This window comes from Colossoma macropomum, unplaced genomic scaffold (genome assembly GCF_904425465.1).
Source record: "Colossoma macropomum unplaced genomic scaffold, Colossoma_macropomum, whole genome shotgun sequence".
Classification (NCBI taxonomy): domain Eukaryota; kingdom Metazoa; phylum Chordata; class Actinopteri; order Characiformes; family Serrasalmidae; genus Colossoma; species Colossoma macropomum.
Window position 1 is genome coordinate 8,520,855 of NW_023494795.1, and position 27,103 is coordinate 8,547,957.

Here is a 27,103-nt window from a genome sequence, read left to right on the forward strand (position 1 = left end):
GAACTTGAGTTCAACTGAGCGAAGTTGTGGTAAATTGAGTGGAGCTGAACTGAACTGAGTGGAGTTTAACTGTTAGTTGAACTGACTAACTGAATGTAGTTGAGTGGCGTTGAACTGACCTGAGTCAAATTGAGTAGAGTTGGGTTGAATTAAATGGAGTTGAGTTGAGTTTAATTCAGTGGAGTTAAATTGAGTTGAACTGATTGGAGTTGAGTTAAACTGAGTAGAGTTCAGGTGAACTGAATATTAATTAATTATTAATTATAATTAACTGAGTTAAGCTTAACTGAGAGGAGCTGAATGGAGTTGAACAGAATGGAGCTGAGTTAAGTGGATTTAAGCAGAACTGAATTTATTTGAGTTGAAACTGAACTGAACTTAAATGAATTGTATAGAATCAAATTGAGTTGAATTGAGGGTTCAGTGAAAGAGGCTGAGATGAGGCTGATACAGGCTGGAGGCAGTGAAGCTCTATGCTGAAAGTCAGTCTGCTGAACAGCTCTCAGTGCTGAAGAACAGAAGTGCTGAACATCCTCTATCTGCTTTCAGCTGACATCAGCAGCTGCAGTACACACCAGCACAGCTTTATACACTCACACACCATCTGTGAGAGCACACACACACACACGCACACACACACAGGTACATATGCAGAAACATACACATAGACAAGTGAAAGAGAGTCAGTAGGGGAGAGCTGGATGTAGAGATTTGGAGAGAAAGAGAGAGAGGGGCAAAAGAGAGGGAGGGGGGAGGGAGAGAGAATACTATGAGTGAGAAAGGGAGGGAAGTTAAAGAAAGAGAGAGGTAGAGGGAGAAGGGAGATGGAGAGAGAAACAAAGACACAAAGCCATCCATGCAGTACTGATACTACTGTACAATCCTTTAAATGGGGGGAGGGGGGTAAAGGACAAAAAGAGGAGGAGGCGAAAACAGCAGCAAAACAAGGAGGAGGAGGAAATGAAAAGGTGTTAGTGAAGGTAAAGAGGAAATTACAGAAGTGAAGCTCATTAACAGAGCAGTTCTGACATATGGAGCATTTACTACACACACACCTCCATTAATCAGCATGATAGATCTGGGCCATTTCTACTAATCTCTCTCTCTCTCTCTCTCTCTCTCACTCTCACTCTCTCTCACACACTCTCTCTGTACTCTCTCTCTCTCCCTCTCCCTCATTCTCTCTCTCCCTCATTCTCTCTCTCTCTCTGTCCCTCTGTCTCTCTCTCTGCTAGCTCTCTCTGTCCCTCTGTCTCTCTCTCTGCTAGCTCTCTCTTCTCTTTTTTCTCTCTCTGTCTCTCTTCTTCTCTCTTTCGCTCTTCTTTCCTTCTCCTTTTTCTTGTCTTCTCTGTCTCTTTCGGTACTCTTTCTCCCTCTCCCTCTCTATCTCTACTCTTTTCTCTCCCCATCCTTCCCTCTTCTCTTCTCTCTGTCTCTTTTTCTCTCCTCGTCTCTTCTCTCTTTCCTTTTTTCTCTTCTCCCTCTCTCTTCTTTTCATCTCAGTTGTCTTTTTTCTTCCTTTCTCTACCTTCTTTTTCTCCCTTTCTATTGTCCCTCCCTTCTCTGTGTCCATCCATCTCTCTCTGTACTCACTCTTTCTCTCTTGCTCGCTCTTTTATCTTTTCTCTCCCTGTCCCTACCTCTATCTTTCTATCTCTCTCTCTCCTCTTTTTTTCTCTCTCTCTGTCTCTCTCTCTCTTTGTCTCTTCTCTATTCTCTTCTCCCTCTCTTCTCTTCTTTTCTTCTTTTTTCTTTTCCTTTTTCTCTACCTCTTTTTTCCCTCCCTTTCTTTTGTCTCTCTCTCTCTCTTTCTCGCTCTCTCTCTCTCTCTGAATAGCCGTATCATATCTGAGCTCCTCTCACATTCTGACAGCTCACAGGCAGGTTTCAGGAATTCTGCCAAAATAATCCGCTCCATAAGCAGGTCATGGAATGTTGTCAGCCCCCCAAAGCCCCCCCTTGTTTGAACTGTGTCTTGCACACACTCACACACAAATGCCCTCAACTAGCACTCTCTCTCACTCTCTCTCTCTCTCTCTCTCTCTCTCTCTCTCTCTCTCTCTCTCTCTCCCATTCTCACTCGTCCTTTCTCTCCGGTCCTATGCCGGCTTCTCCCCTCTCTATAGCAGAGATGGCTAATTTATGCAAATGGGCCCAGGCAAATTCCTGCATATCATGAATGTTAATAAGTCAGATGCATGCATGACAACGACAGAGCTCGAGTACATAAATGCAAACACACACACGTCCACGGAGGCTGGAGACGAGACGTCTGCGATATCAAATCTGCTGACTAACCTGACATCAACCTTCATGTCCAGACACAATGAGGCGGGCTGTGTCTCATTTCACCACTTAGGGGCGCTCCCTTAGGTAAATAAGGGCACTGCTACTAAGACCGGGTCAGTTCCATTCCACTACAGCGGGCTGTTTATAAACAACTAAAAATGAGTCATATGACAGTTCACATAATCCAAACAGTCTATCTGAGTCCTGAATGCTCTTTCATTTTGACCATCATTTCTCATAACACTTGCTGAGGTGAAATGACATCAGAATAGACAAAAGCATGCTGGGATAAGCATTAATAACATGTTACACAGGTTGATATCAGTTGTTATGAAGGACTTGTAGATGTCATGCAAAGCAAAGCAAAAGGACGTTAACATCATGATTAACTTGGTGATTTTGTTAAGAAGCCAGTCCCAGTTTATATGAAGTGTCTCTAATAACTGTGTAGTTACACATGAATAACATATGCAACAACACTGTAACTACTGATGATTTAGTCAATGGTACAGATGGATAACAGATGTACAGCCTATGTAATTACATATGTGTATCAACTTCAGTTTTGCCTCATGTAATTACACAACTGTATCTTCTACACAGACCTTTCCTGTAGTGTAGTGTTACACTTTAAATTAAGTGGACAGTTTCTGTGTAGTTGTTATGTAGCTACTGTGTAATAATGAAGTGGTAATATAGACATTGCTTTGGGGGAAATGCTGTACTGTCACACTATAGAATAGTTTAAAGTTGAAACTGGTTACAATGTCTCAGCACTAGCAACATAAATGCTAGCTAAATGTTAGGAAAGCTGGCAGATACAGTGTAAGCAATGTCTGAATGTAAGTTATTACAAACTTAATTTTACTGCTGGAAAAGAAACCTTCTGAAAACAACTGCTGTTCCAGTCTAATTACAAACGTAATTATTTTTGTCATTACCCTTGTGTAATTACATGAGGTGTACTTCTGTAATCCAATTGTAACACTGACTAAATCTAGTAGTTACATTGTTGTTGCATATGTTGTTCACATGTAACTACACAGTTATTAGAGACACTTCATATAAAGTGGGACCAGGAAGTCTTTAGTAAGCGTACATATAGAAACATGCTGGTGGGGCTGTGGGGGGTTAGTAGTGGATTAAATCAGATAGCGTAATGAATAATCCCTTCAGACTGCAGCTTACAGTAGAGCAGACCGGGGGGAGGACATGACCTCGTAGTCCAGGGACCAGGACTTCCACTCCGTCTGCGCTTCAAGCACAGGGTTTTCACAAGACATCATGCTCTGCTGTCTGAGAGAGGCACTTCTTTTTGGATTCTCCCTATTTTACAAATGAAAGCTGTTTTTGTTACAGTATTAAATACATTTTTCCCTTTAACAGTGCCATTTTTAATGTACTTTCACTTCAGTTTCTTCCCAAATAAATCACTGCCAATTCCACCTATTAGCTAGATCTTCCCATCACATGATGCTACCAAGCCGGAAGGCTAGCATGAGCTTTGTCAGTCACAGATCTTTTTGAACTGTCACTAATGCAACAGCACAACATGCTGGGAGGAGAATGCTAAGCAGGGAGAGAAAGTTAGGGTACTTATTGCTCTCCTGGACTTTCGGACACAGATGGCTGTGGCATTGTTGGGGATTGAACTCCAGATCTAGGGCCGTGGCTTATTTCTTAAGAAGTTTTTAACTTAATATTCAACTAAAAACATCTCTTTTCACAGTTAAATTAGCTTCCAACATTAAGCAATTAAACTAACTAAGTAAGCTAATTAGCCTAACCATAGCTAAATAGCTGTGTTCTTTGTGGTTTTCTTATTATTTTACCATATTTGGATATTTTGTTAGAATAACAAGCTTGGCCGCTCTTTACTAAGCTTTATGTTGTTGCTTATATGTTCTATTAAGCTGCTTTTCCACAGCATAGTACCGGTTTGACTCGACTCTATTTGCGTAATTTGGTTTTCCAGTAGGCAAATCTGGTACCTGGTTCCAGATACTATTTTTGGTACCAACTCCGTCGAGGTTCCCAGCAAGCTAAGCCGATACTAAAAGATTACTGATTGGTTGGAGAGAATCGCTAAACACATATGCTAAAGTTTGCTACCAGGTTAGTGTATCTTCTTGGGTCTCCTTCGAGCAACCAGAATCGTCTTGTCGTCTGGACTCTAATGTAGTTTGTAATGTTTGTAATGTAGTTTTCTGTTTTTTTCCACAGACTTTTGTCTTGCTGCCTCAGCCTCTTCTGAACAAAATTTGTTTCCTTAATGTCGTGACGATCTCATGCGGCATCGCTATGATGACCACTTACATAGAGGGGGGTTCTATATCTACAGTGAAAAATAAAATAGGTGGTACCAAAATGGAGTAGAGTTGAGTAGAGTCGAGCCATGCCATGCAGTGGAAAAGCAACCTTTAGCCTTGGGTACTTTTAAAGTCTTTATAGATTATGAAAAGACTGTCTTTATGAAAAGACCCATGCGAACTCACGCAAACTCGTGTCACTCGAAGACGCAAGTACACAAAGGTGGAGCTGCTGCTGCTGTTTTCTCTGCTGTTTGTGCTTTTTCGCCATTTTTTTCTGTTTACTTGCTGTATTTTCTTCTTTCACGCACTCAGTTTTCATTGGTTGTTGCAGGAATCTGTTCAGATTGAGTCGTTGACCAGTTTACACGACTAGATCATGCTCAGGTTGAAAAAATCAAACATGTTTGATAAACTCCGACTGGTCTGAAATGCAATTGGGAGGCCAAAAATCTAAGTCAGTGCCTTTTGGACGTGACTCAATTCTCTCTCCAACTGTCGACTCAGACTGACCCAAAAATCTGCAGACTAGAGCCAACTAGCACAGACTCGGCCAGACTGACAATCGGGGCTAAAATCGGGGGGAAAAGTTTTGTAGTGTAACCCCAGCTTTAGCTAAGTGATTTAGCTCATGAATGGTTTTTAGTGTATTATTTTCTGTTACGATTTTAAAAGACACCCAATGTGTCTAAAGCTAAAACAATCCTCCTTTTAATTCCTTCAATCTTTCTTTCTTAAGAACACTTCAATGAAAGCAATGCTTCATTCAAGCCCAATGATGTCTTTTTAGCCAAAACAACATTGTTCATCATTCATTCTGAGACCCTCCCTGACCCTGATTGGTCCATATGGTGTCCGATGGTTGCCTGCATCATTGCACAGAGTCTCGAGTTCAGCGGTAGTTCATATTGTTTAGTTCTTTCACCACTACCGGCTTTACTTTCTCCTCCTCTCTTTCATTCCCTCCTACACTATCCTTCACTCTTTTCGTGTCTCTCACTTTCTCTTCCTTCTATCTCTGTTTCTGTGTTTTTCTCTCTCTTTCACTTACTCTCCGTGCGTCTCTCCCTCTCCCACCATCTGCCTACGCTAAACGTGTGATAGTCTGCTGTCTGGTCTGAGAATGTTAGTGCTAGTGCTGTGTGCTGCACTCGTCCAATCCTTGGGATTACTCTCCTCGCTGCCAGGTCTCGACCCACTCGGTAACTTGTTTGTTTGTGTTGAGGGGTCACCTGTCAAGCGTAACTCCGCCTGAAGCGGACTCTCTTACAACTCTCTCCACGTAAGGCCGGTATGTCGGACAGACTGGAGAAAAAGGATTAGTCTTTATTTAGAGTTCCACAGAGACGTGGCCTCACTCTCCTCTGCAAATCACATACTCATGGCTTGTCATCAATACCAGCACTAAGCGCCCACATACCTCGGCTAATTACTAGCGGAGGCAGGGTGAGGTGAGGCTGCAGAGGGACCAGCTTAGCTTAGCTGAGGCATAACGCTAGCTGAGTTAAGCTAAAGGCCTTATAGGTAGGACTGTCCAGTGTGTGGCAGTCTTGGCACTGTCCTCGGGCAGTTATCTCCAGCCTTTTTCATGGGCCCTCTTCACTTGAATGGAGATCTTTAAAACTAAAATTAAAAGCTAACATTTCTAAAATGTTTATAAAGTCATTTTTACATTTGTGGTCTTCGACTCAAATAACAAAAAAAAAAACATTTTTTAGGTTGTTCCATTTGCGAGGGACTAGCTTAGCTTAGATAAGACATTATGCTAGCTAGTTCTGCACCCTTCTTTATTCTGATTCTCTCCTAGAAGGTAGTTTATTTTTCCTGTGAATCACAAATGCATAGTTTGTTATTAATACTAACACTAATTGCTCACCTATCTCAGATAAGCACTAATAAAGTCAGAAGTGAGGCTATAGAGGGACTAGCTTAGCTTAGCCGAGGCATACTGTTAGCTGAGTCCTTATAGGTAAGGCTGTCCACTGTGTGGCTGTCTAAGGCTACGCTTACACAGCAGATAAAAGTGGCCCAAATCCGATCTTTTTCCTCATATGTGACACAGATGTGTCTTCTGTGTGGCTGTGTGAACAGCAAAAAATGCATTGAATCTGACATTTTCAATTCCGATTTGAGACGCTTTCATATGTGGTACTGAAATCCGATACATATCCGATCTGCGGCAATGCGACTCAGTCTGAACAGTCAGATCGGAATTTATGCGACCTTTACGTCAATCCAACTCGGCATTCGTCATAATTTTGCGATGCTGGTGAAGACGAAACTGAAAGCTCCGGGTGTGACTATTGTTCGCTGACCATCATGAATGTTTACCTCTGGATGAGCCGCCACGTAAAGCATTGTTCTTTTGCGCATGTGGGTCGGTTTGGTAGCTGATCTGTTCAGACTGGTGTCGCATACAGGTCACATTTAAAAGATAATGTGAACAGCCAAACAAAAAAAATCGGATTTGGTAAGAAAATCTGATTTGGGCCACTTTTACCTGCTGTGTAAACGTAGCCTAAGTAATGCCCACAGGTATTTCCAGTCACTTTCATAGCTCCTCTCCACTTAAATAGAAACACATCAATAACTGCAAAACCAAAGCTACGCTAATGTTTCAAAAATGTACAAGTCATTGGTAACATCAGAAAATAATAGCATAAATAAATTATGATCTTTGGCTCAAATAAAACATAAACAGTATTTTTCTGGTTGATCCAGCTGCAAAGGACTAGCTAACTTTAGCTAAAACATGATGCTAGCTGAATTTGGCCACATTCTTTGTTCTTATACTTACTGAGAAGGTAGCTAATCTTTCCTGCCAATCACACATTCATGGTTTGTCATTAATACCAACACTTACAGGGCTAACATGTCTCATACAAGACAATGGTGAGGTGACATACGGACTAGCTTAACTTAGCTGAGGTAAAATGCTAGCTAAGATACACCAAAGTCCTTGTGGTGAGTCTGTCCACTCTGTGGAAATCTTGGCAATGTCCAGTTCCAGTCATTCAGGCTCTTCTCTACTTGAATAAAGAGACATCCAAACATGAGAAACTAAAAGCTTGGCTAACATTTCAGTCTTTGGCTCAGAAAACACAAAAGTGCTGTTCTAGCTGCAGTGGACTAGCCTAGCTTAGCTAAGACATAATGCTAGCTAGTTCTGCACCCTTATTTGTTCGTAATCTTTCCTGAAGGGTAGCTAATTTTTCCTGCTAATCACAGATGCATAGTTTGTCATTAATACCAACACTAAGTGCTCAGATATCTCAGATAATTACTAATAAAGACAGAGCTGAGGCTACGGAGGGACGAGCTAGCTTAGCTGAGGCATAACGCTAGCTGAGTTCCTCTCCATCTGAAAGGAAACACGTCAATAATTGCTAAACTGAAAGCTAAGCTAATGTTTAAAGTCACTGTTAACATCTGACAAAAATAGTCTAACTATATTCTGATTTTTGGCTCAAATATCACACAAAAAACATTTTTCTGGTTGTTCCAGCTGCAGGAACCAGCTTAGTTTAGCTAAAACATAACGCTAGCTAAATTTAGCCACATTCTTTGTTGTGATTCTTAGGAGTGGGACAGCTTATCTTTCTTGCTAATCACACATTCATGGTTTGTCATTAATGTCAACACTGGTAGCTGGTGTTTTAGCACATATATGTGTGTTTATATTGCATATGTATGAGAATGAGACACTTTGTAGGTCCATATGTGAAACCGTGAGAAACGTAACCACAGCTTTCATATGAAAAACTAAAAAGCAGCCAAAGATTTCTTTTCGGTTGCTGAGGTTAAGCTAGAGGACACGGGGTCTCAGCCTCCAGTGATACACAGTTCAGTGGAAGAGCATTCTTTTTCAGTGGTGATGGAATGCATGTGGTCATTGGGTTAAAGTATGTGGAGGAGTGGGACAGTCAGGAGACTCTCAGTTCCAGTGCTGAATCACAATCACACACACACACACACACACACACACACACACAAACAAAATAAAATAAAAAACACTGCTGAATCATAGTGACACTGCTCAGCCATTAAGCTTCAACTGCGGCACACCACACTCACATACAGATATATAGTCTCTCTCTCTCTCTCTCTCTCTCTCAAGTGTCTGAGATCACAAGTCACCCTCAGTTCTCTCACACACATTTCAAGCTGCAGATAGAGAAGGAGAGAGAGAGAGAGACAAAGAGAGGGAGAGACAGAGAGAGAGACAGAGAGAGAGAGAGAGAGAAAGGGAGAGAGAGTACTCGATGTACAGAATGTACAATTGAGTAAATCCTGTGATGCAAATGAAGGAATAAAAACAAAAATGAAGGGAACAGGAAGAGATAGAAAGGGAGAAATAGATAGAAATTTAGAGGCAGGTAGAGAAGGAGAGAGTGAGAAAAAAGGGAAAGAGAGAGATAAAGACAGATAGAGATAGAAGGAGAAAGAGATTAGGAAAAACAGGTAGAAGAACAGAGAAGGAGAAACAGACAGGATGAGAAGAGTAGAGAAAGAGATGGAGATGAGAGAGAAAGTGCTGGAAAGAGAGAAAGACAGGGAGAGAAAGATAGAGATGGAGAGAGAGAGAGAGATAAGAGAGGCTGAGAAAGAGACAGAGAAGGAGAGACAGAAAAAAGGTAGATATGGAGAAACAGAGAGACAGAAAAGAAAGGAAAAGAGAGAGAGAGAGAAACAGAGGGGGAGAAATAAGAGGTAGAAAGAGAGAAAGATGGAGAGACAGAGAGGATGAGGGGGTAGAGAAAGAGTGAAGAAGGGAGAGGGAAAGACAAAGAGAAAGAGATAGAGAAAGATGGAGAATGAGACAAAAAAAAGGTAGAGGTGGAGAAATAGAGGAACACAGAAATGAACAGAAGAGATAGTGTTAGAGTGAGAGAGAAACAGATAGAGATGGAAAGAGAGAGAGTGAGAGAGAGAGAGAGAGAGAGAGAGAGCGAGAGAGGGCAAATTCAACTGAATCTTTATAATGAACTGATTCGATGTTTTTAATAGATAGGACAGAGAGACGCTGAATCAGCTGAATAAGCTGCTTTGAAAAATTACGCTGACAGTTAATATTACTTGGTCTGGACTATGCTGACCAGAGGGAACCGGGATAAGTAAGAAAGAATATTGCTCTTGATCCACAAGTATGCATCTACAAAACAGTCACAATGTTAGCTATCTAATAATAGCTATCTAATTAGCTATTATTATTATTATTATTAATAACTAATATTCAATAGTGCTAAGAGCTAACAATGACAATGTAGGCTTAATAAAGTGTTCAATACGCTCGCAAAAAATGTAACGTTAAATAAAACTACTACATTATAGGCTAATAAAGACAATAACAGTCAATTATAAAAGCCCTTGATCCACCAGATGACAAGGTAAAAACACAGCGCGGACCCCTGTTCTACACCGATATGTAGCCTGTTGTTGTGAAAGGCCTGATAGAGTGAGGGTCCTGCGCACGCCAAGGCCCTGATCGAATCTCCTGACAGGCTGCTGACACATTGCTCTTTCAGGCTCATCCGAGGCCGATCTGTCATTTCTCTCTCAGTCGGTGGCGGCAACGAGGTTTAGAGGAATGTTTCTCTTATGATCTAGTTGTTTCTTGTGCCATGGGCTTATTGACACGGCCATCAGTCTGAGAGAACAAGTCATTCTGAGCTCTTCAAAGCAGACAAGAAACCTGACGCTACGAGTGGGCTTCTGTGTCAAAGGGCCGTTTGGTTCAGGGGTGTCCAACAGGTGCCATTGAGCGTCCATATAGACTGCATTGGCCAAATACATGCTGCATGCTGTTATGGCACATATTCCTACCTAAGTCATTTTGGGCCATTTCTATTGGTCCATTCATCATGAAATGCTCACAACATAAACATTTTTAAATGCTGTAAAAAAATGCATTTTTAAATGCTGTAAAAAATCTGGAGTGAAGAGGTGTTGATGTTGACTGGCCTCTCATGACCATAAGATTTTAGATGACAATTAATCACTGTAGAGTGTTCAAAACTACACTCTTAGAAAAGATGGTCCTTAAAGGGTTCTTTAGTAAAGAGAAGGGTTCTATTTTTCTACATAGAACCATTTCATTTTCACGTTTTTGAAAAATGACTCTAGCACCAAAAAGTGGTTCTATATGGAACATTATTCATCGCCGCCCTCTAAAGGTGTTATTAACAAACATCAAATAAACAAACATTACTCACTGCCGCCCTCTAAAGGAGTTATTTAAGCAATAGAAGACGAGAGGGAGGGTGTTATTGCGAAATAACATGGCGGCTGTGATTTGGTCGCAGGCACGAGCCGCTGCATAGCCGGCAGCTCGTTCTCCTGCTCCTTACACTAAATTCCCAAATCTGTCATCACCACTGAGCAGCGTTTTGTTTTTTTATTGCGTCAGTTTTATAGCTCAGTCTGATTTGGTCAGACTCTGAAGATCAGACTACACATTTGGTGAATGGTATTCGGTTCATTTCTGGCTGATTCCAGGTTGTTTAGCTGTTCTTCTGTCACAGCTGCTAACTGAAAAGCTGCTCAGTGATAATGACAGTTTGAGAATTTAGTGTAGTCTCATCTTCAGAGTCTGACCAAATCAGCTGTCGGTCAAATGTGATGTTAAAAGTGTCCATTTTCTGTTTGTGGCAAAGTAAGAAGTAAAAACTTTCAAATGGCTTCAGCGTCTCGTACAGCTGTCAAAGTCGTTGCTTAGCAACGGCGTCTCAGTGGAGTGATACAATGTTTGTGAAAAACCCATGATGTTATGGCAAAATATCAGCACGGTTAGAATGCCTCTCAACCAATCAGTTTGCGTGGCCGGAACTAACTGTTGTATCATAACTAACATCTAATGAACAAACATTACTCGCTGCTGCCCTCTAATGGTGTTATTAACGAACATCTAATGAACAAACATTACTCACCACTGCCCTCTAATGGTGTTATTAACTAACATCTAATGAACAAACATTACTCGCTGCTGCCCTCTAATGGTGTTATTAACTAACATCTAATGAACAAACATTACTCACCACTGCCCTCTAATGGTGTTATTAATTAACATCTAATGAACCAAGATTACTCGCTGCTGCCCTCTAATGGTGTTCTTAACAAACAGCAAATAAACAAACGTTACTCACTGCTGCCCTTTAAAGGTGTTATTAACAAACAAGTAAACAATTCATTATTTGATGAAAATGCACTCAGTTCACCTGTTTTTGGAATGTAAACATGTGATTGTGAAAACTGTGGAAAATAATTGTGATCAGACAATTATGTAAGAATCATGAGAGGGTTTTACTGGCAATATAACATGTAGCACCATGTAATGTACATTATATCACATATCATGTACATACATAACGTATGTAGGTCTACTGCATGGGTCTCCAGCTCTGGTCTTGGAAGGCTAGATTTCAGCAGTGTGGTTTGAATCAAGTGTTTTCCACTAAGTGAGAAGACATATTTCTTGGAACCACACATGAATGGCACATGGCGCGACTGGGAGACAAACAAGAAGGCCAGCAGTGAAGATTGCTGCTAAGCTAAAGTGTTAAGAGCTCCACAATAACGATGCTGGTTCTGTAAAGATGTTTTTGGGGAGTCAAAACAAAACAAAGCTTCAGCACTGCTTCATTCAACAACTTCAACTCGGAATGAAATTGAACCAAAACATCGAGTCGTTCCCATTCCGGCACAGGATTCGCACGCTGTCGGCATGAGGGAGAATTCCAGCTACGCTCTGGCACTAATGCCAGCTTTCCTTTCTCTTTGTTGAGGGGGAGAGCGACTGTTTTTCAAGCTTCTGTTCAGAATCGCACTCCTAACAAAGAGCCGATTAGAGCCTCTCTCTCTCTCTCTCTCTCTCTCTCTCTCACTCGCCCTCTCTCTCTGTCTGTGCTAAATACATGCTGGCTAACAGCGATGATGTCACTAACCCAATGCGGCCCCTTCCGTTCAACAATAAACAAGGTCATCATGGGGGGGAGGAGAGAGAGAGCGAGGGAATAAGAGAGAGAGAGAGAGAGAGACAGAGAGAGAGAGAGAAAGTAAGAGAGAGAGAGAGAGAGAGAAAGAGGAGAGAGTGAAAAAGTGGGGGGTCGTGAGAAGAAAGACAGAGAAAGAGTGGGATAAGGCGAAGGAGGGGAGGGGTGGTCTTTGTTTCACATTTCATCTGCAGTGTATTTTTTCCTCAACCGCTCCCCCTACCCTCCTCCACCCCAGCCTAGTGAGACCACCCCATCCCCACCCCCACCCACCACCTCCTTCACTTGCCCTTTCTAACACGTAGGTGGCAGTCTTCTGTAGGCAAGAGCGCAACTCACATATCTTTAGCCTCACTCCGCTTCTACCAACAGCTGTTACTCATTAGCTTCGCCCTACAATGGCAGAGCATCCTAAATGATGACATTTAACCCTAATAGATGCAGTTATTACTGCTGATAATGAAAGCATGGTGTAATTTAATATGAGTTACTTCCCATTCATGACTCACTAGAACAAGCTGGAGAAATTCTCAAGTGCGCATTCTCATTCTAAACCTTCAGTCAACACCACGTTTGTGTTTGTACATAGAACACTGTTAGAAATAAAGGTTCTGTACAGGTACATTGTGCCCTCAACGGCACAACAGTGGTTTTAAGGTCCAATTTTGCACTTTCAATGCGTTTTTCCAGGTGAAAAGTTCGTATTTGTACCTTTTCATAACCTAACGTTTTAAAACAGAACAGTAAAATAAAAGGCCTGGAGACGAGACGGGGTGTGTGGAGTCAGTACAACTTAGAAAATACAATCTCAATGGATTATGGTACAATTATGTTCCCTGACTAACGGTACTGAGATGTAACTTTGAGGGTCCCACCCCAGTGACAAGAGGGGCACTGCCCCAACATTAGTTTTATATCTTTTTTCTGAGAGTGAAGAGGAGAAATTTTTCGTTATATTTGATTTTACAGTCCCTTGAGTTCTAGATATTAACCAGATGAGTCCTGCAAAACAAGAAAGTGGATACAACAATAACTTTCCCTCATATTTTAATCATAATACAATTTTGCCAATGCTTTGTTTTGAAGTCTCGCAAGTTCTACATTCTTAAAAAAGATGGTTCTTTAGCAAAGACAACAGTCATATGCAGAACCATATACAACAGATTCTCCATCAATCTGAGGAATCTTTCATGATGCAAAGAACCTTTAAATCATGTGATACGTTGAGTGTTCATTAAAATCATAGTAAAATTTCAGTAATGCTTTCTGTCACAGTCCCATGAGTTCTAGGTGACTATAAGGTACAAATTCTACAAAGAACCTATATAAAACTTATGTCAAGCTTGCAACAGTAGAAGAAACTTTCTGGACCTCATAGTTACCTAGAACTCATGGGACTGTAAAAGAAGCACTGCTGAAATTTGATTATGATTTGAATTGGCTTTGACGTTATTGGTGTCACCACAGTTTTGTTTTTTAGAAAAAGATCCTTAATATTTTGGCATGACTTTCTTTCCTTGACATCAAAACAAACAGATGTTGGAAGTGCAGATCTGACACTACTGAAACAATGTACTTTATTATATAAGACTATGTAATTCATTATGTAATTACAATTCAATAATTAGGACTATGGAATATGACTCAAATGTACAGCAAGACAAAATTCTAAGAGGAAAGTCTTTTAATTCGTCAGTATCAAATCTCAATGTTGGGAAACCATCAACTGTGACAACAGGAACATGCAAAGTACAAAAAGACCTTGTGTTGGGCTCAATCCCATTTCACCCCTCGCCCCTACCACTTAGCCTTTACCTCTCTGTTTTGCGTGTTCATGTCTAGGGGTTGGGTGTCCTGAGTTTTGTTGAGGGGGCAGGGCAAAGTGTTAGAGCTACATGGGCCTCCAAACGGAGGTTTTTCAGAGACACACTCCAAACAGAGTGTTACGAGAAGAACAGAAAAACGGTGAGATGGCTGAGCGACCAAAGAAACCCACAAATGTGAGGATTTTCTCTGTTAAAAATGATGATAACCATTGTATGTATGAAGTAGCAGTGCTAGTAGTGGCTGATGTCTCGGTAGTTAGCTAGCTAAATCCCCCCATTTCACCTTAAATGGTGCAGCAGTTACATTCTGGCACCTCAGGCATCAGAACTTCTGTTCTATTTAAGGTGGAATGGAAAGATTTGAACAAGAAGCTGGCGAATATCTGACTTCAGCTTCATATCACTGAAGAATTAGGGGTGGGCGATAATAAAACAACTGTCACACCCCTTTATTTGAAGACATATGATGTCCTAAAGCTAACTAAAGCCCAGCAGTGAGGTTGCTGAACTTCACCCTCCTCTGCTATCACTGTAGACTGGCAAGGTCGCCTACAGAGCAGCGCTAGTAGCTGTTAATGAAGTAATGTTCTTTTTATTTGAGGGTCCCATTTTGTAGGGGGAAGATTTCCACCACTACCCCTTGTAACTTAGTGCACTCGAAACACTTGACACTTGAAAACAGGGGGTAGGGGTAAGAACAAGAAATGGGATTGAGGCTTAGTCTCACTTTGTGAGAATCAGAATCACTCATATGTACTCGAAACGTGTCTTTCTCGAATTGGCACTTACATAAACAGACAATACAGAATACTAAGCGAAAGCAAATAATGCAAATGAATAATGAAATACAGCCAGAAATGATATCATAAACAATACATTTGTGAACTAATTGTACACGCACCATATAGACTGACCTCCAGCAGTAAGAAGGCCTGTTCATTTAACACTTTCACTGACAACAGTAGAACGTCTAATGGCAGTCAGTCTAGCAGGAACCGCGTCAAGCTTCTCACCAAAATAACACGTTCTCGCCTGCACCAGAGGTGAGTGTGAGCGCTCAAGGAATTTTATCCCCCCCGTTAATGAAAGATGTCACTTTCTCCTGCCGTTCTCACTCACACCTGAGTGTGGGAGCGAGGGGTGAATAATTAATGAACGACGAGAGGGAGAAGTGGATCGGCACTGTGCTCTTTACCGTGCAGACATCCTGCGAGCTGACAAACATCAGACCCGGGTCTGACAAAGGAAAACGCTGAAAAGTGACGGCTCTTATCACCTCATAACTTTCTCTGTGAACCCTAAAGATGTTGAGAGTTACTACTGTCATTACACTGTAGGTAATATTTAAACTTCTTAACATATTTACGTCTTTTTTCTAACCCTAGATGTTAATTGGCATTTGCTATTCAATTTGCATTACATACTTAGTGAAATGTAGTTATATAATTCCATATTTAATTACATAGTTATTAACCAATTACATTTGCACTGTTCTGACAGGTTTTTACTGTTTTTCTCTTTGTTTCGATGTCAACAACAGAAAAAATCGGGCACATTTTGTCTTTTTTGTTCTTTCCACCAACTTAATTTGAATATCTTCTACATATAAACACAAATGAGGCATGGACTGAACGTTTAGAATCAGAGATATGGTTGTTTTTGCCATATATTTTAAATGTAATTACATTGATATACAGCTTGTTATATATTTAGGTAATTTAGCTTTAGAATCTGTACTTTCAACATGCTTAATATTTCAATCAGCTACAAGGGAGCAAAAATAAAATGAAATGTAAGAAGAGGGTTTCATGGTGCATACAGAAACTTAACATGTCTGGTGTGATTAATGTATATGGTAATGAGCTCTTCTGTCTGCAGAATGCTCCTGCAACAACGAGACACATGTGGAACATATATTTCATATATATTATATATATATTGCTAGTGTCGGAAGAAAACCTTGTATCTCCAAAATGATAACTTTATATGAAAAGGAAAAAAACTACTTTACTTTTAATGTGAGTCAATGGAACCAGACATTTTCGGCCGTTTCTTTTGGTCCGTTCTTCATATTCTTCATATATATATAAATATACACACATATATACATACATATACCATGTGCAATGGAGTATAAATATGTGACAGTGACACTAAGTAAAAAAACTCGAATCACTTCATTTGTGTGGATGTACATGGAGCGTGTGATAGTAAGGTGATAATTGATGATAGTAGTAAGGTGATAAGTGATGATTCTACTCTTGCAACAAGACATTTTTGCTATTGCGAGCCGCCTATACAGTTTGGGCAGTACTTGTCAGATCTCACCTTTAGTTGATTTTCTAAGCGAAAAGACATTAACACCGCCTCCGCATGGAACTTCAATTTGACATATGTAAATTTTAATGCACACTTACAATTTATCTGCTGAATTGAACATATTGGAAAATAATACATCACACGTTTAGGTTGAGCGTATTTTACTTATTAGGCCTCATTTACAATCCAAATGTGTGGACAATTCCAGAGCTTAACAAGTTCTGTAATTATTTGACTCTTTTAAACTTTTCAAGGTACATGACAGCAGTGGGCTCATCTCATGATCTAAAACTAAAGATAATAGACTCTTACAAAGCAAGATATGACTTCCTGTGTAATTTTTGCCGTTTGGAATGAAATTAAGCCATGGAAGTTGAGAGAACTGTTGAAGTCAAGACAAGATTAGGAATTATAGAACTGCTCATAGACTGGTCAAGTATGCAAAGCAAAACCCCCACATTACTGCCACGGGCCTACAGGAAGATTTGGCTAGCACTAGAATAGTAATGCAACAGTCCACTGCGCAGTGCTGTTGCAAACTTGTCGACATGGAAGAATCATCAGAAGGTAACCTTAACTGTGATCTTATCACAAACAATGTCTGAAGTATGCAAAACAACATCGAGATAAGCCAGAGGCAATCTGGTTCAAGTTCTGCGGTCTGATGAAACAAAAATCGAACTACAATCACCAAAGGTATGTTTGGAGAAAAAAAGAGAAACTTTAACGAAAGCACACCTAGCCAACTGTTAGGCCAGAAAGTGGATCTATTATTGGCCACCATTCTTGACACGCACTTAATGTCTTTTGATTGCTTTTGAAGGATCTGGACGTAGCAACATTTTTAGTTAAAAAAAAGCTGCTAACACACATCAGATAACAGACTATGACATATGTGTCTGACATGAGCCACCAACGAGTGCTATATGTGTCTCTGAGAGCCAGCTGAAGTGTTTGCTAGAATGTATGTCAGCACATATGTTCAGACCACATAAGTACTCATGTGCTGTTATATGACCATGCATTAGATTTCAACATCATACTGTTGTTTATATGTTGTTGACCACATTGAAGGCTGATTGTCATTCTGGAACAATAGGCACTGGAGAGTAAAGGCCTTCGCACACAGCCTGTGTAATTTATGCACAATGAATTTATACAATGGAAAAAAATTGGGGGGATATTTTCATATGATTTTCTCCCCAATTTAGACATGTCCATTTCCATCAGCTAGCTAGGTCACCACTGATCCACATGATTCCATGAGAGTGAAAAATAGCACACATTTCCTTCATGACATGTACAGGAAGCCTTTTCGAACTGCCACTAATACAACATCATTGGACGGCTCAACACGCTTGCAGGAGAGCACTAACTGCCAATTCTGTTACATCAGCTAATAGATCACCACTCTGTCTAGCATTGCACTGAGTGATGGAGAGAGAGAGAGGACAAATTATGTTCTCTTGGACTCACAGTCACAGATGGCTGTGGCATCGCTGGTGACTTGCAGCCTCATAATGCTTAGTCAGTTGCACCATTCAGGCACCCGTACAATGTAAATTAAAGAAATATGTGCTAATCTATAGGAAACTGCACAACTAGTCTGAAAATGCCAAGCACAAAGAATTTTAGAAAAAAAATGTACAAAACTACAAAAATGAACTAAAGAACAATAGTTGGCAATGAATTGTTCAATATGTTAGCAATTCAGATGATTTATATATCTGTCAACATCTTGCACTGGTATATAGACAGCACGGATGCTAAACTGGCTAACATGTGTATGAGCGTGTGTTGTCCCGTACCTCGTCAGGCATGGTGAAGACCAGCTCCTTGTCTCCGTGAGCCACCAGGCCCTGGAGGAAGTACTCGCTACAAGCGGCCAGTACGGCCCGGTGGGCTCGGAATTCTTTGCCCTCCACCTGCACGGTGACATCACACAGCAGGCCCTGCTGCCGCTGTTCGTTCAGGCCCAGCAGGATGTTCGTGCAGTGCACCGTCGACTCATACACGTACATCGGGGCTTCAGGCTGCTCATCCACGGACATACCGCTCTCACCCTATGGAGACATGAAGGGGAAACGTTAGCAAACAGCAGCAGCACAGCAGCAGGGTGGCAACAGTGGCAAGAGTGCACACACATGTTCAACAGTGCAAAAGTGAGGAATCACAGTTCAAAATTCTGGAATCACCATTTAGAATTCTGGAATCATCATTCAAAATTCTGGAATCACCACGAAAAAGTTTGTACTCGTCATTCAAAATTCTGAAATCACCATACAAAAGTCTGGAATCATGGTTCAAAATATTACAATCACCAATAAAAAGTTTGGAAATGTCATTCCAAATGATAGAATCCAAGTTTGGAAAGTTTGGAAGTTGTTCAAAAATCCTGGAATCACCACTCCAAAGTCTGGAATTACCACTCAAACTTCTGCAATCACCACTCAAAGTCTAGAATTATCATTCAACATTCTGGAATCATGGTCCAAAAGTTTGGAATTGCTGTCCGGAAGTTTTCAATCACTGTTCAACGGAATGACCAAAATTCTAGAATCACAATTCAAAAGTTTGGAATCTTCACTCAACGTCCTAGAATCATTGTTCAAAATATTGGAATCACTGCTTAACAGTTTGGAATTACCATTCAGATCAAGATCATCATTCAGAATTCAGGAATTACATTTTGGAATATTTTCCATCGGCCATCATGAAATGTTTATACAAATAATAAAACTGTGATAATATGTATAAAATAATTATGTGCTGCTGAAACTCTATAGTTTAACAAAATGCGTCATAGTGATGATTAAATATTGATAGGAAATGACCAAAAACAGAAAAATAGTACATTATTATTGAATAAAATAACAGCGATTATTAATATGACAAGTGAATCCAAACTTTTGAACAGTACACACACACACACACACACACACACACACACACACACACACGGAAACACTACCCTGATCCCTGATCCACTCTATCACTCAGTGTTGCTATAGCAGCATGATTTAACATCTCACCATGACCACCCCCTCACAGCTTTAACCATGCAGAGAGGAAACAGATCAGACACACACACACACACACACACACACACACACACACACACACACACGCACGCACAATCTCTTCTGGAGCAACATGAAAACAAAGCCATGAATGCCTTCATACTTCATCTGAGGATGCATACACACAGTCACACACATGCACGTGCACACACACACGTGCACACACACACAAAATGTTACAGTGAATTAATAACTCGCAGACCTTCACTGTAAGACACATAGTGAATATACAATGTGAATGTGTTTTTATCCTCGCTTATCAAAGACACACACTGCGTATTGATTTTTCTTTATGTCTCATGGCAGTGTGGGGAGGTGTTCATCGTAAATGTGTGCTCTTTTCTTTGTGTGTACTTTTGCAATTCTGCTGTTTGGCTTGGCTGCTCCCACTTGCTGCCTTCACACACACACACACACACACACACACACACACACTGTCCCCTTAACTAAACAACTACCGTACTGTTTTCTCTCATCAACAAAAAAAATATTTTTCTGCTTCACCTGCAAACAAACAGTGTTTGGCTACTCTAATCAGTACAAGTTGAATGTAGAGCACAAAGCTCAATAAGAAGAGCCGAAAGCTCAGACTTAATTCTTCTTTTGAGGAAATCTCATTTACAACCACATTCAGTTACAACCTTATCTCTCTGGATGACCATCAAGCCAGAAAGAGAGAGAGAGAGAGTGAGAGAGAGAAAGGGCAAGGCAGAGAGATAAAGGGAGAAAGAAAAACAGAGAAAGAAAGGAAGAGGCTAAGAGAGCAAAGAAAGAAATGCAAAGACAGACTGAGTGAAAGAGAAAGGAATAGAAAGAGAATGAAAGACCTCAACAGATTTAGAGAGATACTACATTACAGTAGAGAGGCAGATTGAAATTCCTACCGAAGCTAAATGATCTCCACTCTCAGCCTCTGCCAGCCTTTTCCACAACACACCGAGCTATTTACATCATGCGAGGCCAATTTCTGCTCCCGACTCGGTGGGATCAGTGCATGACTAAACAGTTCCTACACTGAGTGCCCAGCCGAGCCAGGGCTACACTTTTCTTCCTACCCGCTCTCCCACAGCCAGCACTGAGGCCCAGACTAGGGCCCCCCAGGGCTGGAGATATATCCTGCGTCCTGTTCTTACAAACCGGGCCTAGATGAGCTTGCTGCAAACCTCACTAGGACCTCAAAACTCCATACAATGTTGTTGTTATAAGCAAACATTGTTTCTCTGAAATAGTGACTTTGCAAAGGAAAAGATGTTCATAAATTTTATTGTAATTTAAGTCATTTTGGAGCATCTCTGTAAGTTAATTTGTCATGAACTCTCCTCACAACGTAAAGGGCAGATACTGCTATCAAATGATGTAAAAAAGTTTCACGATTTTAATATGATAGTGACTGCAAATCATTGGTTTTAATTTAACATTGACTGTCAGTTTACATAGTCTGGCAGTTCACAGTGGAAATGGTGAAGTATTTCCACAATACTTAAGTACTTCAGGCTTTGTTTTTTGCAGAACAACTTTCTGGACCCTCTTCTTGCAAGCTAACTACTCACAGCCATTGTCCCTGACTAGTCAACAACTGCCAACAAGAAGATATATTCTTTGAATGATCCAGGAGTTCCTACCTCTGCTCCTGGAGTGCCCCGTCATGCATATTTTGGTATTTTCCCTTCCATAACACACCTAATCCAACAATTAAAAAGCCCTTTCTGAGTTAAAGTGGGTGTATTACATTAAGACAAACAACAACATGTACAGAACAGAAGATACTCCAGGACCAGGACTGAGAACCTTGGCCTTGTCAACTACGCAATCCCTAAAAGAGTGGTGTCAAACTCAGGTCCTGTAGGGCATAGCAATGCACAGATTATTATTCTCTCTCTTCTAACACTCTAGATGCAACCACTGAAGGCTTTTGGACTTTTTTGAGTTGAATCTAAAGGGGCAGGATGCTACCCTCTGCCATAATAATCATCCGAGGCCACGTCATTGCTGAAGGGGTTCTTGCTGTGGACCTTAGTCACCTTGGTACTCTCCCTGCTTGCAGGGAAGTGTTGTGGCAGGTCTGACTGCAGATTAGTGGCAGAAGACAGCCACAGAGGACCCTCTGGCCGTCAAACACTGCTCTAGGGTTGAGAGGACCAGTAGTTGTGTGATCTCGACCTTGTGTAAAAGATGGAAAGTTGTCCTGGGGTGCTGGAAACGTGCACTAATGGAAACTCCAGTGCCAAAGAAAGGAACCAGTGGGCCAGCAGCCAGTTCCTCCTCTCACACTGAGACTAGCCCTAACCACAGAGCCGAGAGCTTGCAGGCTGCTCCGTGTGGGTGTTTGTGTGAGTGTGTATGGGGTGGAGGTGGGGCCTTGTGGTTATACTGAAAAAAAAAAAAAATAGGACAAACACAAGCAGAAGTCTTTGCGGTAACTCTATTTGCAGCCACGACTGTGTTTCTAGAGCATGCATGCAGAAACACAGAGATATCAACCAGTCAAACCATTTCTGCTGACTAACCCGCTGGCCAAACCACCTTATTTCAACTACGACAGCTGCTCTAAAGCAGGGCCACTCCACAAGAAGCTCACTTTTCAAAGTGTTATCAATCAGTCTGCAACCATTTGTCAGCTTTCTGCACTTTCAAGACATGTCACTGATTCCATGACATCATTGTTCTCTCGGCTTTGGCTACCACGAACACTCTGTAGACACTACACAATTGCAAGGGCTTAGCACCCCTACACAGTTCCATTACACAGATTTGCTGCTGTTCGCACATTTTAACCTTTTAAATGTAGATCTCTGTAGGCCTGATTCTGTGTCAAATCATATTCTTTTGCAGTACACTTGCCACTTTCAGTGCACAGATCAAATTCTAGTGACTTCGCCTCAAAAATGTCTTCTGAGTTTTGATTACATCACTGTGCATCAGGCGGTGGGGATGAATAATATTAATAATACCATGATTCACCTCCCCCTCCCACCACCCTCACCTGTCATTGAGCAAAACTCTCAAATACCTCAGAGACTCTCCCTAAGACTCTCGCGTTTCTTTCTGAAATACATCCACAGTAATGAAAGAGAATATGTTCTGATCCATGTTGACTTCAGTACCCGAATGATATAACACAACTGCTAATGAGTGAAACATGAACTGTTTGTACTCGGTTGCAGGATGCCATAGGTAGAAGGGAAGGGACCACCAGAGGCTACCAAGATGTGAAATGGCCAATGCACCAGGCAAGATTACTGCTACCCTGTACAATTAAGAGTTGTCTTTGTCCTTCCATATTTGGGATTTAAAAAATGGTGGTTAGTTGATATGGTACAGATGATATTCCAACATGATTCAATGATTGTGTACGTAATTTGCCAGTTCCGCTTAGTGCAAAACATTAGTGTTTGATTTGAGACAATCCATCGCTACAACAATCCAGACAGTAGACAGCGAAGTATGTATTGCCTGGTTTGAGACACAGGGAGTGTGTCACAAACAGGATCACCGCTAATCAGAGCAAGCTCTGCATCCAGACGTCCGCAGCGGTCGTCCGTCTGACCGCTCCAATTTATTGTTTTTCACTTCATGTTTTTCTCCTCTCTGTTTTCCCCACTAGCCTCTGAAAGTTCCTATGCTGGCTAAGATGGATAATGACCTGTCTTCCAAGAATAATGTTTCCAGATGTGGTTGCAAGGTTCGTAAGAATCCAAACACAGTATTTCAGCCTCGGAATGCGCTTTTTCCATGCCGGAGCGCTCCGATGTACGAATGGCATTTTTTCACGCTTGCACACAAACCTCGCCGCAAAATGACTGGTTTGGGCTGCGTTCTGATTAGAAGTGCTGAGTGTTGCAGAGCTGTCTTTTCTCTCTCTCTCTCTCTCTCACACCCCCCTCCTCTCCCTTTTCTCTCTTTCTCATCTCGTATATTCTGAGGGCATTTTTCTCCTTCCCTGCCAAGCGTAGCAGCTAGCTGGCTTTGTGAGCGGTGCTCCCGCACGGATCAAAGCTGGATAGTGTGATGGATTTTGGACAGCCGGTGCTGCTGTTTCGCTACTCTGGCTCGAGGGGCTGGAGGACTGCGGCAGTATTATCACTGATCTGAGACCAGCATTGCGGGGTGGAAAAGGTGTAAAGCAGCTAAAACCTCATTGAAGTGGGCTGCTGGTGTGGTTCTTTCAAGCTAATTAGCACAGTGGTTTCCAAGCCTCATCCTGGAGTACCTCTGGCTTGCATATTTTGGCTTTCTATTACACGCAATTCATCTAGTCAAAAACTGCAAATCAGAAACCACTGAATTACCAATGCTCTGATTTAGATGTTCAAACATTATGAATGTTTGTGTAGAGTGTGCTGGCAACATGAATACTGCCTAGAAATTCTCTACATATAGCTTATAGCATAGAAATATAGCAAATAGATATTATATTGTGCACTGGCTGTGTATTGTATACATCGGTGGTCTCCACCCGTGGTGCTGGAGAGCTACCTTCCTGCAAAGTTTAGTTCCAACCTGTATCCAATAAGCTACACCGCCCCTTAACTCTAATACATCTGATCCAGCCAGTCAGGGACATGGGAAGAGGTTGATTAGCTGGAGCAGATAGGGTAAACTGTGGTCAGAACAAGGCTCTGCAGGAAGGTAGCTCTGCCGAACCAGGGTTGCAGGACGGAGTACATAAGTCTACTGTAGCCAACTCTATGCATTATCTGTGTTGAGTGATAGCCTTGGATTGAGAGCAACTACATCTACATAACTCACAGAATCCTGTAAAGTCTGGATAAATACCTCATCGGAATTTGGAGAAAAGGGCTACAAGTCTTCTACAAATCAAATGACGTATGTATCCGAAGCATTCCAGAGCCAGACGTCACTGAAAACTATGGTGTCTGGACTTCTTAAGACTCGTTTATGAACAAGCTTCACCCTGACCTCGATGTATGAAAGCAATATGCTTACACACTTCTCTCTCGAAGAATCTCAAGTGAGTCTTTTTACCAGCATAAATGCAGCAATGGTCTCATGTGACATGATAAACGACACAGCTGTTATCTGATACTGTTATCATATTGTGGCAGTTTCTGCCTGTGAGCAGAAGGACAAGGAGCCAACCGATGGGCAGAGAGATCACAAGCACTATTGTCCATCTTGAATAATATCAACTGCATTCAATAAATATTCTATGCAACACTTTGGCACGCAGTCTCCATAACGGCGATCTTATATGTAGTACCTTTACTTTTCCATGATAATGTCAGCAGCCTTTCATTGGTCATAGACATACTTAACCTGGGAGTCGTCTGGCAAAAAATCTCTAAATGTAGTTGGTCAGCCAGACCAAAATTGCATGCCTAATCATCAGGCACTTGCCCCAAGTTCTACAGTAATCTCAAATAGACTAGTGGTTTCTGGCACATACTGCTGTCTATAAGAATACACAGAAGTACGGCCTAAATTCAGGCTTCATAATGTTGGCTACAACTGATTTAGCTACAGAAAGTGCTTTTGTTCATGCAATGGAAAACTGTTTTAAACACCCTGTGGTATTTCAAACAACAAAATATCGAACCAGCCAGGAGACTGTCTATAAAAAACAAAGAGCTGTAGATGTAACAGCCAACAGAAATCCCAGAAAATGCTTTCCGAAGTTGCTTTGTTCCCACAGTACTTGTTTGGAATCAAAATCATGGTGAAGTCAAAAAGCTCCCCAGAACTCTACAAACACAAACAAGGCCCTGTCTTCGGGAATGAGTGTAAATGCACCATAAAACAAATCGGCTTTAAAAACGTCAGGCTTTAAAAAGCCACGAAGAACAACTCACAACACTCCAGCAGCACCAGCACCAGATATGTGTTTACTAGAAGAGGATGTGGCAGACATGCGTATTTCATGTCTGAGCTGGTGTTGTCCAGCAGCAGCAGACTCGCACCGTGGTTTATATGCCGGAGTGCGTCTGGTGTCAGGTCACTACTAAAAATTGAAATGTCATCTACAACGACTCCTATTTGAGGCTTTAAGCTGTTACGATGAGCCACCGTGGAGTAGGACGTCTCCCGAGAAAAGTGTGTGCGTGTGTGTGACAGAATCTTCCTCCCCCCACTCTCAGCGGACCCCGAGTGTGTGACTGAGCAGAGTGCTACTGACAGAACAAAGCAGCTAGCGCTCACGCACACACGCGCGCACATACAGAGTCCATCAAGCACATGTGACATCACTTCTCACTCAACCCCACCTCCCATTATGGGTGCCATGACAACAGCCTCCTCGGCTAAATCTCTGCCCACTTGAGTGCACTAATGCAGGATGGCTCAGCAGCCACTCTCGCTATTGCTCCTCTGTACACACATGCATACATACATTCATACATACATAAATACATGCAGACATATGTACATACATACATATATACATACATACAATCATATGCAAAAAACACCTCAGTCAAATAACATGCATTGTTGATTTTCTGTGTGAAAATAACATCTTCTGCAGGGAAGACGGTTAAAAAATTTAAATTTTCTACAATTCTATTAATTTGCTGAATTCAAATTCATATATATATATTTTACAAAAGGTGCCATAACTTTTGCACAGGCCACATTTTAAGTTTTTTTTTCCCTCAATGTGTTAAATTCAGCAAATAAACAGCAAACAAATACCTACTTTCACTAAGAAAATCAAGAAAACGTCGTTTGACCAGGGGTGCCAATACTTTTGCACCCCAAGCGCATATGTGAAAGCCACTTGAATGTGAATGTGTATATTTCGAAAGCCACTTGACAAACATTCAAAATAAAAACAAACAGACAAACAAACAAATATGTTTACTATTTATTATTATTATATTATTATTATATATTATTATTTATTTTTTAGAAAGCCGTCTGATATACATTTACTATATACATTTACGTACATAAATGAATAAACGTATGTCAGATAGCTTCTGAGGTCCTGGTAAGACCAATACTGCAGTAAATTTATCTAATTAATTAATTAATGAAATCCAGGCTTAATACTTACTTATTCATCTTTAGACTTACTATGCAGTAACAATTATGAATTATTCAGTGATCACTATGAAGTTAATGTGTAAGTGATGTAGCTACAAGAGTGTGGAACTTAAGTATGGACCTGTATACACACACCTTAGGGTTTAAATAAATAATTAAGTAAATAAATGTCTTCACACTCTTAAAAGCTCATTGCCTTTTCTAGGTCCTCGCAAAATTCACACCACAGTTTGCTTGATTAATTCTTTCTTTAATTGACCCCCTAAACTGCAGGCTTATTATTCAGTTTT

The 27,103-nt window shown here is 41.1% G+C and overlaps 1 protein-coding gene across 1 annotated transcript in view; it reads right to left on the reverse strand.

Annotated features, from left to right (window-relative positions):
* Window positions 1–27,103, reverse strand: part of bach2b (BTB and CNC homology 1, basic leucine zipper transcription factor 2b) — a 153,293-nt gene that overhangs the window by 26,537 nt on the left and 99,653 nt on the right. The window contains exon 2 of the mRNA XM_036581366.1: window positions 18,540–18,794. Within this exon, the coding sequence (XP_036437259.1) occupies window positions 18,540–18,782 (243 nt within the window). The 5' untranslated portion in view covers window positions 18,783–18,794. The remainder of the gene's footprint in view (window positions 1–18,539; window positions 18,795–27,103) is intronic.